The 19,131-nt window shown below is 37.8% G+C and overlaps 4 protein-coding genes across 6 annotated transcripts in view; 1 reads left to right on the plus strand and 3 right to left on the minus strand.

Moving 5' to 3' along the window:
• LOC117638529 overlaps positions 1 to 944 on the minus strand; it is an 8,900-nt gene extending 7,956 nt beyond the window's left edge. Inside the window, exon 1 of the mRNA XM_034373639.1 lies at positions 3 to 944. Coding sequence (XP_034229530.1) covers positions 3 to 944 — 942 coding nt within the window. The remainder of the gene's footprint in view (positions 1 to 2) is intronic.
• A 1,369-nt stretch (positions 945 to 2,313) lies between these two features.
• Positions 2,314 to 4,075, minus strand: LOC117612150 (probable E3 ubiquitin-protein ligase RHY1A). The gene is made up of 3 exons (XM_034340899.1): positions 3,680 to 4,075; positions 3,419 to 3,588; positions 2,314 to 2,890 (listed from the first exon to the last, which is right to left on the minus strand). The coding sequence occupies exons 1-3, from the start codon at positions 3,893 to 3,895 to the stop codon at positions 2,437 to 2,439; spliced, it is 840 nt and encodes a 279-aa protein (XP_034196790.1). The 5' UTR covers positions 3,896 to 4,075; the 3' UTR covers positions 2,314 to 2,436.
• Positions 4,076 to 4,858: 783 nt separating this feature from the next.
• On the minus strand, positions 4,859 to 5,734 carry LOC117638235. Of its 2 annotated transcripts, none has more exons than XM_034373368.1 (2): positions 5,516 to 5,734; positions 4,859 to 5,424 (listed from the first exon to the last, which is right to left on the minus strand). In XM_034373368.1, the coding sequence occupies exons 1-2, from the start codon at positions 5,560 to 5,562 to the stop codon at positions 5,115 to 5,117; spliced, it is 357 nt and encodes a 118-aa protein (XP_034229259.1). In that variant the 5' UTR covers positions 5,563 to 5,734; the 3' UTR covers positions 4,859 to 5,114. The 2 variants fall into 2 exon arrangements, with proteins under 2 accessions (XP_034229259.1, XP_034229258.1); XM_034373367.1 differs by having other exon boundaries at positions 4,864 to 5,436; positions 5,516 to 5,617.
• An 8,698-nt stretch (positions 5,735 to 14,432) lies between these two features.
• On the plus strand, positions 14,433 to 18,794 carry LOC117638054 (probable prolyl 4-hydroxylase 9). Of its 2 annotated transcripts, XM_034373136.1 has the most exons (7): positions 14,433 to 14,878; positions 14,981 to 15,138; positions 16,357 to 16,459; positions 16,691 to 16,786; positions 17,795 to 17,860; positions 17,938 to 18,057; positions 18,322 to 18,794. In XM_034373136.1, the coding sequence occupies exons 1-7, from the start codon at positions 14,636 to 14,638 to the stop codon at positions 18,406 to 18,408; spliced, it is 873 nt and encodes a 290-aa protein (XP_034229027.1). In that variant the 5' UTR covers positions 14,433 to 14,635; the 3' UTR covers positions 18,409 to 18,794. The 2 variants fall into 2 exon arrangements, with proteins under 2 accessions (XP_034229027.1, XP_034229028.1); XM_034373137.1 differs by lacking the exon at positions 16,691 to 16,786 and having other exon boundaries at positions 14,472 to 14,878.
• The last annotated feature ends 337 nt before the right edge of the window (positions 18,795 to 19,131 follow it).

Here is a 19,131-nt window from a genome sequence, read left to right on the forward strand (position 1 = left end):
ACCCTGTAAGCGTAATGAGCTTCTTCAAGCTCACTGTACTCTTCATAGTCATGGCGTGGGAAAATTCTCTTTGCTATGTTTTCACACAGCAGGGTTGCTCTGTCATAACCAGAATTAACTGAAGGACAAAATTTGTAAGCAAAACTGATTTTTTCGATCTCACCAGACTCCAGAAACCTGAGATCCGATGTCAAAAAATGTGCAAACATCTCCGAGATTCGATCATGCAAGTTTTGATAATCCGGGTCACTTTGGTACCTCTCGACCGCCATTTTAGCCCTGCCAATGCGAGTATCTGTGCCTGTTATCTCTTCCCTGTTCTTCTCCTCAACCCCAGTTTCTTCCTTGTACGGATAACTCTGATAAAAGTCATCTTCGTCAGAATCATAATATGCATAGTCATAATTGATTATTCCATTCTTCTTTGATTTTGCTTTTGCTTCTGCTTCCTTTATCGGGTCTTCCAAAACAAAATAGAGAAACCCCAATAGATCTTTGAACCAAACTTTACCCCGCAAAGCCATGACATTCAGCGACAGGGTTAAAGGGTGGTTTTTGTGCACCCACAACAAGGCTCTGTAGAACCCATCTGTGTCAAGCCTCTCCACCATTCGAAGAGCAAATATGAGCTTGAAAGTGGTGAGAGGGTCAAACTTCCATGCCTCTTCTTCATAATAAATCAGATCCCGCTGGATCCCCCCGAAGTACCAGTACTCGGGAGGGGTCTTTTTCCGGGTGTGATCGGCAGTGTATCGGCTGGCTTTGAAGAAAAATGCAATGCACGGGTTTGAGGTTGGGTGTGAAGACTGCCTAGATTGGCCTCTACCCATTGAAGGGCCTGGTTCATAGGTTGTCTTAAGCGTAAGGTCGAAGATGTCCGGGAAGGGGTTAGGCCAGCAGAGAGCCGATGGGCCCAGAAGATAATCTTGAGAAGGAGGAGCCATAGTTGGGTATGGAGAGAGAGATGCAGGGTTTAGGGTTTTGAAAGAATTGGAGAATGCTGGGAAGATCTGTTGCGGCAGAGAGAGATATTAGATTTGTTTGTGGCTAATTTATAGGATGAAATTACTTGGGCATCAAGTCTATGTGGAGGTGATAAAGTAACTGATCTTGGCCAAAAGTTGCTTTTTTCAATTATTTATTGGATTTTCAATTTTTCTTTCAAAAAATTAAATGAGATTTTCTATTTAAACCTCTCACTTCTCTTTGTTCACCCAAATACTTAAATAATTAATTTGTAAGTTTTATTACAATATAAAAAGCCAAAAAAGGTCATCCAACTTAATATTTAACCCTAGTACATCTATTCACACACCCCACCACTCTACATATTAAATTTTGGAAAAATGCAAATTCCTCACCACTCTTGATATCCTTGAGATTTGATGCATTGAAGCACCTTGTGCAGCTAGACGATTAGGTTCCACAACTGTAGAAGATTCTTTCCAAGGCTTGAAGAGAAAGATCAGTCGTGACAAAATCTCATGTATACTACAAATACTTTTACTTCAAACTGATGCCTAGCACAAGAAGAAAATCTCATGTATTTTTGCTTCAAACTGATGCCTTAAACCGTCCTTAAACTGATGCCTAGCACATACTTTTGCTTCAAACTTTCACCCCAAACAAAATCTCATGTATACTACAAATATTGTTTAATGATTTAAATATTGGGATGAACAAAGAAAATTGTGGGGTATAAATAGAAAAACTTTTTTATTTCTTATTTTTTTAGCTTGGGGTGTATTTAAGAGTAGTTTGGAAAGATAGTGGGGTTTTCTTAGAAATTGTGAAAATTTAAATTAAAAGTTGGAATGAAGTTAAAATATGAGTGAACTAGAAAAGTGTAGGGTTTAAATAGAAAATCTCAATTAAATTTGCAGACCCTTGTCCAATCTCCGTTTGAGGAAGTGAACCAGAGGAGAAGCGAGAGAGAGAGAGAGAGAGAGAGAGAGAGAGAGAGGTAGAGAGAGATTCGCGGAGTGGACCAGATCTGGCCATGTGGCGGCAGCGGAGATAGAAAGAGAGAGGAAAGGTACAGAGGGCGTGGAGAGAGAGAGTAAGGCTGAAGAAGAGAGAATAAATAGGCGATGTAAGGTTCTCATCTAAGTTCACTTGCATTTTTTACTACCAAAATCACGCTCTTCTCAAATTCTATTTAAAACTAGCTGACCTTTACATGCTTTGCAAGGCTTCATCAGTTTTTTTTATAAATAAAGTTTAGGGAAGATGTAAAATCTATCTTACCTTTACCTGCTTTACAACTACTGTAAATTAAGTTACAAAACATGGATTGAAAGTATACACCAAGTATGCAAGACAAAACACAACAACGATTCGTTGCATCTAATTAGAAAGCATCACCATAATTTGGTGGTCAAGTTCCAAAACTTTTCCTGCAAATGAGCACCCAAGCAACAATCATCTCAACAGAAACTATGTAGTCCTTTTATCAGTGTGACTATTTACAACTATAACTCTTCGGCAATATGGGCAGTCCCCTCGAATTCGAACCCAGGGACCCAAGCAGACAGCATGGAATCTATGCGCACAAGGCAAGTTTATAAGCTCATCTCCATCCAGGAAGCTCTCCAGGCAGATACTACAATCTCGGGATGCTCTTAAAACCAACCCGTCAACATCCCTTTCTGAGCTGCTGAAAAGCTCAGGGCTCAGACAATCAAGGACCTCTTGAGTGAGACCCGGAGGCTTCTTGTTTGCCTCTTGCAAGAGTTGCTGCCTTTCAATTTGGGAGCCCAAGTTAGTGGAAGGATAGGCACCGGCTGACCGACCAGTCAAAATTTCAGTACCCCATTCCCTTACATCAAGGGGACTTGATTCATCACCATGCACTAGCCCACTTCCGTAAACGTTCAATGCTCTACGATGCCTAAATAAAGCCAAACAGAACAAGGTAATTTCATCAGAGTCAATACTAAGAGGCAGGTTTTTTAAATTTGGGCAAGGATTTTGCTATCATCTCTACATGGGTGCTTAACCAGTTGATGGATACTGAGTTACACGCCAAACAATAGATCATAATGCTCGGCTTAGACAGGGGCTGACAATCGTCAATTGGTTAATTGGTGTGCATCCCACAACCAATTGGTAACTGGTGGAGAGTTCTCATAATTTTATACATTGAGATCATGCAATGCTCAGAATATCTAAGCACGGTAAAATTCCACAGCAAGATTCATTGTGAAGTCTAGTCTTAATCTCCACATTAACTTGAGTGTTACCAATAAATGGGCAATAATTTGCAGCCAGCATCCAAATTTCAGCTCCTAAGTACATGTATAATCCATTAGAATTGCTAATATGCTATTGTAATTGCTAAACAAGAAACAAAGCTAGCTATTTTCCTCAAAAGAAATACAATTTGGAGGCATTAACATGCAGAGCAGCAGAAACTGACCTGGTTTGTGAAGGAGGCATCCCTCTCAGCCTCTCAAGAAGCCTTTCCCTAGCGAGCAAAACAGACCCAGGAAGCCTCTCGTTCCCGCTCAACCCGGGACTGCTTGCACCGACCCCATTTCCCGAACCCGAGTGGGCCCCACCTTGCTCAGCCCCAATTGCGGCTCGCTCCTGACCAACCAAACCCAAAAGCGCACGGATTTAAGAAATTACGAAATGCAATTGCTGAATTTGAAATTAAAAAAAGAAATTAAAAAGTTACCGGAAGGGATGCGCGGTGGCGGAGATGGCGAGGGGTTCGGCGGAGGAGAGGATCGCAGCCGTCGGATTCATGATGGTGATTGTGATGGCGACGGTTGTGATTGTGGTTTCGATCGGGAAGAGTATGAGGGAGAGAATCGAACCCTAGATCGTGGGTGGCGGTTCGGCTGTTGTAGCGAGACCTCCGGTTGTAGAAAAGCTCCGATGCGCTCGTCATGCACACACACACACACACACACCAATCAGCGTTTTTTAACCTCACGCTCCTAGAAACGATTCTTGTTTCTGTCTGATGTTGATGAATTGACAGTGTTTTTTTGCAGAAACGGTTGGGGAAGAAGAAGGGACGGTACTCAAAACTCTCCCCCTTAAAAACGCGGTAGATGAAGACTGAAGAGCATTTTATAATAATGTTTTTTATTTATTGGTTGGAAATGGCTTGTTTTTTGTTGCTTTTTTGGTACGTTTTTTCTGATTTGGAGAGGATCGGATTGAGATGAGGACGCGTGTCAGTGAGAGAAGGAATTTCGTGGATTTTAGGCGTTGGATTCAGATTATATTTATTGCATTTTTTGGTCAAAGATATTTATTGCGTTTTTTATATTTTTGGATAAAGATATTTATCGCGTTTAACCAGTATTTATCGGAGAAAATATCTTTGATGAGATGGATTGGATTGAATTGGATAGTGACTTGAAAATAGACATCCAGCTTTTGCTTTTTTCTTTGAACAAAAATAGGAGCTTTTGCCTTTTCTTGTTAAAATAAAATGGAGAAAGTTGATGTTAGGCCCAAAACACAGACGCTGTAGATACAAGCAAGCCAGCCTCCTTGTCCCCAAAAAAAAAAAAAGCAAGCCAGCCTCTCTAACCAACTTGGAAAAGAAAAACTTGTCTGAAAAGAAAAACTTGTCTATACATGTTTCATTGATGACGTGTATAGGCAAGTTTTTCTCCCATAATACGGCTTCAATTTTTAACCCAAAAAAAAAAAAAAAAAAATTACTGCTTCATGCGTGATCGCGAATATAGATTAAGATGTATATTGCCAAAGGGATCATATTCGATGATTGTATAATAAAATAGTTGATTTATATACTTATTATATCAATTATTTAATTAGCGAACAGTTCGCGTGTTACTATATTATAAACAGAAGCCAAATTTTGCAAATATTGCACGAACTGGGGAATATTGTACTCGTGTACGTAGCCATGCATGTGTACGTATCCAAAGAGTACAATTTATACAAGGGCTAGCTTAATATATATATTATATATATGATATTGTTCGTAAGGGCACCGATCTTATTTAAACAGTAAGTCCGGCCACAATATACAATTAGGCCATATGATTCACAATAAACCCTTTCTAATAATATTAGATACTTCAGTTTTATAGATATAGTGATGATTGAATATTTGTTCTCAAATGAGCTCACATATGCATGTACCGATAGTAATGATCCGGAGAAGTGTCCGGGTCGGGTTTCTCAAGTACTCCGTCGACGTTCCGGAGCCAGAAAGTCTGGTTGAGAGAAGCAGCTTCCTTGGGGACATCATCCATCACCCCTTCATGCCCTTTGGGAACATATATTCCTGTTCTTGGATGTGGAACCCAGTTGCACATCCATGATGGGCTGCCACTACCAGTCTCCTCACTGTCACTCTCATTTCTGCTTGAAATTTTCTCTGCAGCTCCCTTCATCTTGCTGAATTGACGTTGATGATCCACTCTCTTAGCTTCCCTGCAGTATGAACTGTCGCACATTCATATCATTATGCCCCCAAAACTAAACCAGTTGTACCATCTTAACTGACCATGTATAAAAGCATTACCTAACCAGAAACATCTTTGATTTTGCCACCCCGCTGCCTCTTGTCATGTCCCTCAGCAATCACCTAGCTATTATCACAAATTTGTATATGCAAAGGCTTATGCCTGTATGCATGCGATATATATAAGAGACGGAGGAATATGTTCTATATGGTGAAGGTTTATGCAGCGAAGGGCGTTCAAAGAAGAGAAAAAAATGAGCATTGGGTGCCAAAAAACTGTATGGCTCTAAAGAAGTTCAAATGATAAATGTGCCTTGTGCTGATTTGGTGCTCTTCGTTTAAGTACAATTGGAATATATTGTTCTTAAAACATGCGTGACCGTACACTTTTTTTTTCTTTCTGCAGATGTGACGTCTGGTTGCTGCCCAAGTATTGCACGTGTCAGTTCCTCTTTGGTGGATTATGAATAACCCTAGCTTTGTTGGAAATTAATCTAGGTGATGCACGATTAGGAATATCTTTGTGAAGTTGAACGCGATAGCCCAAATCTTCACATCAATGATCATGACCAACTTACTAGTCACACTCAACTCATATCACTAGTAAATTCATGGTCAGTAGTAAATTCATGAAAACTGTACTGGTCATTGATTCGCACAACAATTATAATCTGTGAACAATGCTATTAATCCATGGGGTCTTATCTTTATTCGCACAACAATTATAAAACAGCATTGACCATTAACAATACTTTTGTGACTGGTATCTAAAGCCTACCTCCACCAATTGTTGCTTCTGGCAACCGCTCAATTGAATACTTGTGTTGAGTGATGTACATGATTGGAAAACCAGGGATCTGCACTTAAACAAGCAAAGTTACACAGTTGTTACACATTAACGTCGTAATGTCACATAACATTGTTCGAAATTGCTATTCCACCTTTCGGATCCTTCGCTTTAAATCTCGATCGCATGTAGCAACAATGTAGCATTTGTGCTGTACCCAACAAAACAAGGTGCTCAGTCAATATCAGAAAATTCTCATAAGCTGCAACAGAAATCACCAAAACACCACAATCTGGCCAGTAACTTTGCCAATCTGTTAACAGAAAGAATATACAAAACAGATAATGCACAACCACTCTCTGCAATGGAAAAACTTTGAAATTATAGTCTGAAGTGAACTGTCTCAGGAAAGAAAATATGCATTTTCTTTTTTCCTCAAAAGCCACCTGATTTCTTGTTAATGAGATTGACTATCCCACTTCTAACATTACATGCAGACTCTGGTCGTTTGCTTAAGTACAACATAAACATAGAAGAATGTGAATGAAACGTGCGACAGTCCAGACACACTGTAGCAAATAACTATAACACAAATTTCAACATTCACGCAGTAGCAAAGATCCACCATTTTAGTTATAAAGCAACATCCATAGTTCAATGCCTTCTCAGAAGGGTTGGATGCAATTTGTGGCTTTTTTCCAACCTGAAATTTTCCTTTTATACTTAATTAGAACAAACTGGGAGACTGTTGTTTGCAAAAAGAGAACAGGGTATCTGTTCACATGGGCAGAATCTTGTGCCTCTCAAATGCCAAAGGTTGAGCTACGACTACTTGGCAAGGAAAAATCCAGCACACTTCAGCAAGTCTAGGCAGCAACTTACTAATTATACCACAAATTGGAAACTTAATTGTACAGTAGAAGATAGGCTATAAAGCCTCTATACTTCACCCTCCCAACTCCTCCTACCCCAAATGAAAAGAGAAGGGGTAAAGACTCCAAAAAACAAACCAGGAAAGTGCAGTTACTTGGTGTAAATCATACCTGAGTAACCCTTTCAACGAGACAGTCATCAGCGTAGGTTCCTTTATGAGTGCAGGGTAGTATGATGGTATCGGTTTAAGAATAAATTTATTAATTATAGAAGGCATTAAGCTTATTCTAGGAAATGTCATGGATATTATCAAGAAAAACTCAAAATTTTAAACAAATCTTTTAAATGTGTCATATGATAGCTCACTTGAGCGAGTTTGATTAACCTTGCATGCTCAAAGATACGTCGTACATATATACACCGAACCAATTATGATTTTTTATTCGTACTTGAACAGATTAACCACCTATTTCCACTTTCCATCCTAGAGAATAAATCATAAGGAATCATATTGCAATCAAAATTTATGTTTTGGGTAAAAGATTGAATTGAATACACTAACATGTTTGCTTTCGCACATAATCTCTAAAGAGGAACCTTCCCACATAAGTCAAGTTTTCAAAAAATCATAGTCACTTCTCTCTCAAAAAACACTCTATAGTCGTTTTTACTTTGAGGGAGAGGAAGTCACTGTTCTTCCTCCCCTCTCCCCCTTCTTTCTTCCTCAAAGGCAGAGCCAATGAAAACCCACAAGGGTCAGCTGACCCTTCTGAAATTCCATAAATAACCTTGCATTCATTACTATTTACCCTTTGCATATAATTTATTATTAAAATATGACCCTTCTCAGCTTTCCTTTTTTCTTTTCTTTACTTTTTTTATTTAAAAAATAACTTAATTAAAGAATTACTAACCTAAAAGCTAAAGCAAGCAACCGAATGGGAGATATATGGATGAATGACAGCTTGATCATATACATTAAGAAAGATACATTTGATATTATTAATGATAATGAAGTGATTATGAAAAGATTTCAAGAGATGAAAACTCGTCGAGGACGATTGTGAATGTCTTGGAATGACATATGAGTTATTACTAAAGACTTTATATTATTAGATAAATTTATCTTGATATGAGATTATTTTATTTTTTGAGGTTGACCCTCCTCGATGAATTTTCTAGCCCCGCCATTGCTCTTCCTACCTTCTCCTTTTCCCCCCAATTTTTAGAGACAGAAGGTTTCCCCTATTTATCTTCGTTTTTTATTTATTTATGATTTTCCTCCACTTATCACATGCGAATACGTCTCGGCATCGAATCTCCACCTATGTTTTTGTGTCGGATCTCTACCACAATCAATTTTGTGGTTTCTTTATGTTTGGAATAAGTCGTAGAGATTCTTTGCCTTTTCTGTGTAGTTTTCATCTATTCTTTGTGAAAGCTTTCCACATCTCCTTTGTGAGAGTTTTATTTGTATTGTTGTGGCTTGGTTTTTTCAAGCTTTATCTACTTTTGATTATTTGCACTCTTAGTTGGGATGATTATGCTAGAGATTGTTCAATCATGCATGATAGTTAGTGGTGGAGCCCCATATAGTCTTAATTTTGATGTTAGATCGCTCCATTATTGTAATGGCCATTTGTAACTAGTTTGTATTGGCCCTTTCTGGCTAGTGACATTTTTGCCTGAATTATAAATGCAATTTCATAATTAAAAAAATATAAATAAATAAATAAATAAATAAGAGGAACCTTCCCCCTCGGCCAAGCCAAAATTACATTCTTTTTCTTGAAGGCCAAGCCAATTACCTTTGAGTACTTGTCCTTGACACATAAGTTCAAACGACATTACATTGGCTAGGAAAGGTACACAAACAAATATCATACTTCTTAATTAATCTTACAAATAAAAAAATATAAAAAGAAGGCAAGAGTGTAAAAATAATTGTTATTGACCACTTAAGTTATAAGTTTTTATGAGTGCGGTATAATTTAATTTTTTGAGTTTTTTCACCTCTATCTGACAGGACTTGATCCCAATTCCACTTTGGGATTCGAACCAAATCCTGTGCGTGTCCGACACCTGGCAACTGCCGGGCACAAATGACCATTTTACCTTTCCTGCTACAGTTACTATTAAAATTTTCTTTGGACTCCTGCCGAAATTTCGGTAGAGTCTCCCCTATATTTTGACCAAACCCAAAATCTTCCACCTGTTAAACAAGCAAATAAATTCACCCAACTGCCAGAATACATCCGAACAACCATTCATCAGTTCAGGTTTTTCACTAAAACTAGATATCAGAGCATTTTCTAAAGTTACAGGGTTTCAAGGACTTTTTCACAAAACTCTACATTACTTAGTGGCGCGGAAGTTAGGAATGGCCCGGTGGTGGAATCCAGCGCACTTCTACAGTCTGGGGGTGAAAAACAAGTTAAAAGTGTGAGTGGACGAAAATCATATTCTTGAAAACAAGTTATAACCATAATAACTCCCGTAATCAAAATATATATGTATGTAAACCTGAAGTTCATCGGTATTCAAATATATAAAGCATTTAAATCAACATGTATATGTATATGTATATATATATATATATATACATATATGAAACGGGCACGAATATTAAGAAAACGGATATAAAATTTTCTGGAAATAATAATTTTATAAAACACTGAAATTCCTTTAAAATTTACCACCTAGAAGTACCCCTGTAATCCTTCAATTCCCCTGGCAGGTCTCGGGCAACACGCAGTATATCCGAGCCGCAAACTGGCAGGATACAGGGGACTATGGTCAGCCTGATCCACCGGTAGGTCTCGATGACACCAAGTCAACTCGAGCCGCTCTGGCAGGATACAGGGGACCGTAGTCAGCCTGATCCGCAATCCTGGCAGGTCTCGGGGACACAGAGTCAGCCGAGCCGCAATCCTGGCAGGTCTCGGGACACCAAGTCTGCCGAGCCGCAAATCCTGGCACTCACGGTCCGAGCGTCCCTGAAACTCGTGAGGCAATGTCAAGTGCATTGATTGAACTGTACACAGACTAGATGTCCGTAGATATCGGTCCGTCTGAGGGTAATCACCAAATAAAAATGGGTACGTGGTGGTTCTAAAATAAAATACTATTAGAAAAGTCTGATCAATAACTGAAGTCTAGAATCAAGCTGCTATCTCATCTGACATAAGCCTCAAACTCTGTTTTTCTATATCTGTTATGAGTAACTAAGCAGCAGAAACTTATAGAAATGTTACTGTACTAATCATGCTCGGAAAGCATTCGATAAAACTTATTCAAAATCAAATAATGAAATTTGCTCATATAAACTCATTTATAAAACTTAATTATATAAAATCAATATGTAAACTCATTTATATAAATCATTTATATAAAATCATTTATGAAAGAAAGTCCACTCACTGTTGGTCCGAGCTAGTTGGACCTCTCAAAGGTCCCTCCTGTGCTTCTGTCGGGCCTCTGATGCCTGATTACCCATAAAAATTTAATTAATAAAACTGCTTAATAAAAGAATTAAATGAAACACCCTGCCCCCGGCTCCTAGAAATGCGTGCAATCATTTTAAAGTCACTCCTATGCCCACATTAACCTTTCAGACAGTTAGAACAGCCTTAAAAGACCCGAAACTATACTAAGCGATAAACCACCAGACCGGTCAATCCGGGACCCGTGGGGTCCACGATCTCCGATGGCCAATCTGAGCTTCTTTGAAGGTTCCTCATAGAGAAGGAACCATGTTCCGCGAGTTTGGTCCAAAACGGACTGTCGGATTAGTCAAAATCGGGTTATCGCTTAAACTCCAAACCCTAGCCCCAGGGTTCGCTATTTCGGAGTATCCGGGACTCCGATTCTCAATCCGTCGAATCCTACACGATCCTGAAATCATGTAGTACGACATATCCAAAATTGAGTGCGATCCAACAGCTCGACGACACTGCATCCAAGGATCGCGCGATATGGAAAATCCGTTCGGGGCTCAAACGGACTCTGAATCGAGATCCGCGAAATTCTACGCGCTCGTGACGACACGAGGATCACAAAACTACACATAGTCATTTCATCACCCTCACCCACGCGCCGCCACATGCACGGGCAGATTGGGTGTCCAAAGCGATTATGCGTTGCCGGAAAAACTCGAAACAAAGACTCCAAACTCCTATCCTAGGTAAAACACCCCATTTGGAGTTACTTTTGTTCTTGGCCATACCCCAAAAAGTGGCCAAAAATGGCTGATCACGGCGGCCGAAATTCGGCTGAATTTTCAAGTTGAAAATCGAGTATTCTAGAGTCAAAATCGATCGAAACCCATACATCCATCAGTTAGAACACGAAAAATAGCTTAGAAACCATACCTTACTTGATCGATTTGGTGGAGAATTGAAGGAGAACGAAGAGCTGGAAGTTTGAACTAGAAATCGGCAAAAAATGGCGGATTCCGGCGAGCTCCGGCCACGGCAAGGGCATCGATGGGTCGGGGAAGGACGGCGGGTGAGTGGCGGTCAGTTTGGTACCAACGGCGGAGATCGGTTCGACCTGTGGCGGCCGGGGTGACGTCAAGAAGGCGCGGAGGTCAGGCGGCTGTGCGAATCAGGAGGAGAGAGAAATGAGGAGATAGAAGGGAAAAAGAGATAAAAATCTGACTTTTTGTCCAAATTACCATTTTGCCCTTCGCGGTATTTTGATCGTATTTTGTTCGTTACAACTCCGATTCGAGTCTACTCCGTGTCTACGGACTCGTTTCGCCGTGCTCTACGCAACGGCGCAAGCGGAATTGCCAAATTCTTTCTCGATCAAAAAATCAACCTTTTTCCTATTAAAAAATGCGATGGCAAAATTATCTTTTTGCTAGAAGATATTAATCCTACTTTTTAGATATTTTGTTACTTTTTAGATATTTTGTTTTGGGTTATTACACTATCTGTGTGGGTAGGGATTCAAAATCCCAATGTACCTAATAAATATTTGTGTAGACAATAAACCCCCACCTTGTAAGTATCATGCATCTTTAGTTCTAGGTTTGATTCTCCGGCCATCAATATCACTTTGTACCAGAAAAAAACCCTTTCCTTTAATCGCTTGTACTAAAAGTTTTTTAAAAAAAAGAAGAAGTTAAAAGTCCCTTTTTGATTTTGATTTTGATTTTTTTTATATAAGTCCCTTATAATTTTATTTTTTTATTAAAAACAAAATTGGTCATTTTCTTAGACTTTAGAGCACTTCCACCTCAAAGGGAAATGGCAAGGCAAAGGCAAGGCAAGGTTTGTAACTATTCACGTGAATAGTGGCAACCCTTGTCTTTTTGTTTCCATCCCAAAGGGTAAGGGCAAGGTCAATTACTATTCACTTTAATTTATTTTCTATTTTTTATACCTAAATCATTAATTTTGATAAGATTTTCTGATAACCACGTGTCACTATTTATTATAAAAATTCTCATCTCAAATTTCAGATAAAATTTTAGGATAAGATTTTCGGTTGCCACGTGTCCATATTTATTATAAAATTCACATCTCAAATTTTAGATAAAATGTTCGGGTAAGATTTTCGTCTGTCACGTGTCCATATTTATTATAAAATTCACACCTCACTTATCATACAATTGAAATACTCCCAGTCCTCATAGTCCGACACAATTGAGTACAAGGACGAGTCAATCATTGGCGGAGGCGGTTCCACTGGATCACGACATGAGAGAGTATTTTTCTTCAGAGAATGTAATAGTGCCATTATTTTCGATACAGAACGCACCACTAGAATCGACTGGGGCATTGTTTACTTGAGGAGCCATGTGTAATGGTTTTCCTCTTTTTTGTTTTTCCTTGAATAATCTATTTTAAAAAATGAAATTGGAAATGCAAGAAATATATTAATAAAAAAAGACATTAAATTGAATAAAACGACAATTTTTTTTTTAATTCGTCGCCAAGATTTTGACCACTTTGAACGTTTGTCCACGACCATCCGGTTTCGATGGAAGAGGCCATTTGTATTTTTACACAGATAGATTTTTGTAGTAGAAAATTTGGTGCGGATTGTGAATAATATTGGTAGGTATTTGTAGAAAAAAATTATAGAATTTTTTGATTTTTTTTTATACAAATTTTTTCAATGTTTTTTAGCCAAAAAATAGACAGTCGTTGGATTGAATAAGCTTTTTGGACCGGAGGCTCCAGAAGAAGCCACGTGGCTTGTAGCCATTGGTTTCTGGCAGCTATGGATCAGCGCTGATGTCAGCACAAGAAATTTAAATTTTTTTGGGACACTTTGGAAAAACCCAAAGGAGAGAGAAATGTTTTAAAAGAAGCCAAAATGGACAAAAGTGTTCTTATTTATTTTTGGAATTCCTAATGAATCCTTTACATTTGCATGTTTTTGATTTGAAAGTTGAGAGGTTTTTTTGTCTTTTTTTAAAAAGTTTTTGCTTTTTCCAAAAGTGAAAATTTTTTTGTGGCTAAAACCTAAATTTAATAATTTTTTTACCGTTGGCGCGTGTATTCCACGTAGGAGTGGGCGCGGCCCTGTTCTCACCTCAAACCGGAATCGAAAACCGGTACTATTTAACCGGTCCGATTTAGGCAAAAAAAATTTCAAAAACCGGCCGGTTCAGTTATGATCGGTTTCTGTTTTGAACCGGATTATTAATTTATTATTTTTTAAAAAAATAAAAAAACGTATTTTTTTTTTGGCTTAAAAATTAACAAATAACCCAATTCATACATTTAGAAATTTTTTGAAGTTGAACTTGAAAAAATAGTGATTATAAAATTTAAAATATGGCATTATATTTTAAAATTTTGTAAAAATAAAAAATATATATATATGACCAGTCCGGTCTGGTGCGGTGGGGTGTAAAATTGAAACCGAAACTGGTTGGAACTGGTTCAGTTCGGTTTGTTGACTTTTTTGGTCAACCAATTTTTTTTCATCGGTTTGGTTTGGTGTTTCGGTTTTCCGGTCTCGATGCCCACCCCTAATTCCACGGGCTCACAATTAAAATAAAATTAAAAATTGATTTCAGCTGCTAACGTTAGCAGCCTTCGAGCCACAGCCCAAACAATTCTTGCTCGTGAACTTTTCCACGGGCTCACAATTAAAATAAAATTGAAAATTGATTTCAGCTGCTAACGTTAGCAGCCTTCAAGCCACAGCCCAAACAATTCTTGCTCGTGAACTTGTTTGGATTGGTGGGTCCCATCTCTTGCCCGAACTGAACCTTGTGCGCTGGAGGGGTTTTTTGGGCCTGGACCCCCTTTCGCCTGCCTTCCCCCTTGTGGTGGAAGTGCTCTTACAGAAACTACAAACTATATAAGACATTTGACACCAATAGAAAAGAAAAAAAAAAATTATATAAAACAAAAGAAGATTGTAGAGTGAAGACAACTCAGGGCATCTGGCGGCCAAGCAATAAAGAAGACGACCGAAGAGCCCATGCTTGTGGAGTCGTAGCTCACAAATGAACAGAAAGAAAGCAAAACAAAGAAAGACAAATTAAAAAATTCGCAATGAAAGTGAAAGCAAAAAGCCCCAAAGCGAAATTTGGACTACCCGTAGTCTTCGTCCTCTGTTCCCTCTTCTTCTTCGCTGGCTTGTTCACCTTCACCCTCCTCTCTCATGTCTCCTTCCCTCAATTTCTCTCCGGTCCACGCTCGGTCTCCAGAACGCTTCAATCGGAAGATGGCGAAGATCACGGTCCAATGCCGCAAGGCGAGACCGGAGACAGCTTTATTCAATCGATTCCATTCCAGGTTTGTGTTTAATCTGATCAGTATTGGTTGGGATTTGCTTTGCTAATTCGGTCAATTGGGTTTTTGGGTTTTGGGTCTGTTTGACATTGTTGAATCCCACAGGTTTTGAGTTGGAAACCGCGGGCTCTTTATTTTCCGAGATTTGCAACTGCGGAGCAATGCGAAAGCGTGATTGAAATGGCGAAGACTAAGCTCAGGCCGTCGGCATTGGCTTTGCGAAAGGGAGAGACTACTGAGAGCACAAAGGGGACTAGAACAAGGTATCTTTGTCTTCCATTTTTAATGTTGCTCATCATCTCCACATGGTGAGCAATTGAATATGGATATGAGTGGAAAAAGATGGGCCATAATAATGTGTTGTGTCAATCAGAAATGTTTAATGTAATATTGTGCAATTATGCCTAGCGTGCTATGGGGAGAGTAGAATGTTTGATATTTATGAGAGAAGAAAGAAAGGGACCCATGGTGTTTCATTTGGAAATAAAGTGGGACAAACTAATTCGAGCTGTTGGGAAAAGTTAATATGTTGTTAATCGTAACATTCTAGGGAAGGATAACTTCTTATTTATGTGTTTCTTTATCCATTGTGGCACAAGCACTTGGGTTCACTCATCAAGTTTCTTCAAAATTTGTTTTAAATCAGTGATTTGTCATAATAAGTGGATCGGTCCCATTACTTTATAGATACATTGATGTAGAGGAAATGGAGAAAAGAATGCCTGCATTGTTCATCTTCTTTCATATTGGTCATCCTCAAGTTTTTAAAACATAATTGACTCCTGACCTAGATTATGTACAAGAAAAAATGACATCATAAGTTGGGATATGTGAGTACCGGGGGGATGATATCAGGGTTTGTCAGTTTGATGCGGGTGCATTGACTCACAATTCCTTGTTCCACACATAAAATTATTTTTGTAGATCATCTGTTATTCTGACCTTACCATGCTCAGGACATGTTTTCTTATGCAACTTGCAAAATGAACTACAATATCAGCGGAGTTCATATTTCGTGTTTCTTCAAACTGCCATTAGAGACTTCTAGAATAGCTCATGCACTGTAGTTGACCTGTATTGTATAGTTTGCAAGTAAATGGGAATTTAATGCTGGACATATTTTAATTTCTTATTTATCTTTTTCTATTATTAAGGGCCTGCATCTTTGGGAAATTTGTGAAATGAGTAGTTTAAATGTTTCAAGAAAACCATTCATAAGAATTCTTTTGGCAGGGAAGTTTTGGAAGATAATTTATAAAAGAGCATTGTAATATCCCTTTCTGTATCATAAAACTTGTCATCTCTGCTTTCATCAAGTTTATGTGGTATGCTGCTTTGGAATGTATCCTATAACTCACAATTAATCACCTTTGGTTGGTCCCCGTGCTGACGATCAATGTTCAACATGCTAGTTTGAAGGTGTTTTACATAGAATGTTTTGCTGCTTGTGAAATTAACTGTTAGTCTATAATTTATTATAGTTCAGGCACATTTATTAGTGCATCCGAAGATGAAACTGGAATCCTGGAGATTATTGAGGAAAAGATTGCCAGGGCTACAATGTTACCAAGGACCCATGGAGAGGTATTTTTATCATTGTATATTATTCAGGGGCAGGCTTAAGTGTGAGGGGGAATTCAAAAGCAGTTAAGCAGATGTTTTTCATTGTTCATATGTTCTTTCTTTTTACTGGTAAACAGAAAATAGTGTATCCAATAGTGTTACTACTTTCACTACAATTTTAAAATGTTAACCTTTCATTACAGGTAAATTCTAAATTAATCTGAGTAATGTGAAGATATCATCATATTGCAGGCATTCAATGTTTTGCGGTATGAGATTGGCCAGAAGTATGATTCTCATTATGATGCATTCAACCCATCAGAATATGGTCAACAGAAAAGCCAAAGAGTATATACTTAACTAGCTTCTACATCATGTGCTGTCATTTTCTGCTCTGTTTTTATTTCGGAATTCCTTCCTGCCAAATAGAAGATCCCTGATACTTGATGGGATGGTTTGCATATTTATGCACTTAACACCAGCCAAAGAAATAAATAAATGAACACATAAAAAAGAACTACGGTATTTCTTATAATTTTTGTGTAATGGTCAGCATCTCTATTATGTAATGCTGATAAGCAATACTTGTGGAATTACATGAATATTAGATCACAATCATAACCCTTTTCTAAAAAAACAAATTTGCAACAATGGTTGACCATTTTACTTCCAAAAAAATCAGTTGTGCTTTCCAACTTATGATTTTTCCTTTTTCGTCTTCTATAATGTATACTTTAAATTGAGTATTGAGCAAAAAAAAGAAAAGAAAGAATGAATATTGGTGTTGCAGCAGTTATTAATGATATATTTCAAATGGTATTTCCATTAGTCCCTTTTTCTGTTTATGTCATTTGAGTACATTTGTTGCTTAAAAAAATATTGGGTTGAGGACCTTGAAGCTGACATCAAAAGATTGTTAGTCTTTAATTTTTCAGAACAATTTATCATCATCGAGCTGTAATTGATTTCTGTAACGTAGAAGGATGACTGCAGTTTAAGTTGTCCTGATTTCTTCAGCTTTTTAAAAAAGAAAAGATTAAATAAAACTTGTAGCATAATCCCATTATTCTAATCACCATTTTTGTATTCTAACATTCCATGGTTCTATTTTATATGAGCCTTGCCTATAAATTCCTTGCCCATTATACTTACTGAACTAGTTAATAGTTATAGATCCTTTTCTCATACCCTTTACATTCAGCCTAAAATTAAACTAATTTATAATTATAGGTATGCAGAAGTTGCAAATTGCTTTTTCAATTCATGATTTCACCTTTCTGTAAACGATTTATCGTTGTTGCTTCTTTCCTTAACCATTGATACCTAACTGTCAAAACTTTACACTCAATGTTGCAGTTTGCTTCCTTCTTGTTGTATCTTTCTGATGTAGAAGAAGGTGGAGAAACCATGTTCCCTTTTGAGGTGGGTTAGAAAATTGATATACTATTACTTTGAAATATTTGCATGCACTCATCCTAATTTTTTTTTTTAATTAGTAGAATGGCTTACATATGGGTATGAGCTATGATTACAAGAAATGCATTGGTTTAAAGGTTATGCCCAAGCAAGGGGATGGACTTTTATTTTATTCAGTGCTTCCAAATGGCACAATTGATCAGGTTAGTTTACTTTATCATATCTTAAATCACATCTAATTCTTATAAATTGCTTTTCTTGTTGTTATGAACGATGTGAAGTTGGACAACTTGTTTCTATTTCCTTTGGCATCAAATTAATTTATTTGAATCACATCTAAGTATTTATATATAAAGGATCAGCAACTAATTAGTTTATTTGAAACTTGGAATTGTCATTTTGGTTCTCTTCCTCTGTCACTTCTTACTGGTGATTAAACAAAGAGTCTCTTGTGGCGCAATTTGCAGACATCTCTTCATGGAAGCTGCCCGGTGATCAAGGGGGAAAAATGGGTTGCAACCAAGTGGATTAGAAATCAAGAAGATCTGGAGTAAGAGTTGTTTTATTCCAAATGTTGTTCTTTCTGGAGCTGGTGGTTCCGGAACAGTGGAACAAAACAGATCACTGGTTTTACAACTGCAGTCTAGTCAACGTCGAACAGTGGTACTGGAGTTTCCGTTCCTTTCATGTTTCAAGTATAGAACTGAGTGAACTATGTTCTTGCAGTAGGCGGCGCAACAATTACTCTTGGATGTACAGCCCAAAGATGGGGTGCTAAACTTCTTTTGTTTTGGGTCGATAACCATGCCACTTGTTATAGAAGAATTCTTTTGTGTAGCTTTGCTGCTAAATAATGAAAGAACCTTGTATGTAAAATGGTATTTTGATTCGAGAATTCTTCCTTCAAAATCGTAATTTTGAGTTGTCGACATTTTGTTTATTAAGAATTCTCCGTGCATAATTGTCAGCATCCACAACTCTCTCGGACTACCAAAATAAAAATTCAAAATTGGTCAGGATATGAAATATGGTACAATTAAGTATTGAGTCCATTTCTATTCAGGGATTTTATCAAATAAGCTTAATAGAATTTGATTGTATTTGAGGAATCTCTCAATGGAGACCGAATATAGTTTTTATTTTGTCAACGAGCCTTAACTCAAGTGTTGTCGGAGAGCAGAGATAACTCAAGTGTTGTCGGAGAGCAGAGATCTTAAGTTCAAATTTCATGTAATTAAATAAATAAAAAAATAAAAAAAAGAGTGAGTTGCCACATA

This window comes from Prunus dulcis, chromosome 8 (genome assembly GCF_902201215.1).
Source record: "Prunus dulcis chromosome 8, ALMONDv2, whole genome shotgun sequence".
In the NCBI taxonomy this organism is placed as follows: Eukaryota; Viridiplantae; Streptophyta; class Magnoliopsida; order Rosales; family Rosaceae; genus Prunus; species Prunus dulcis.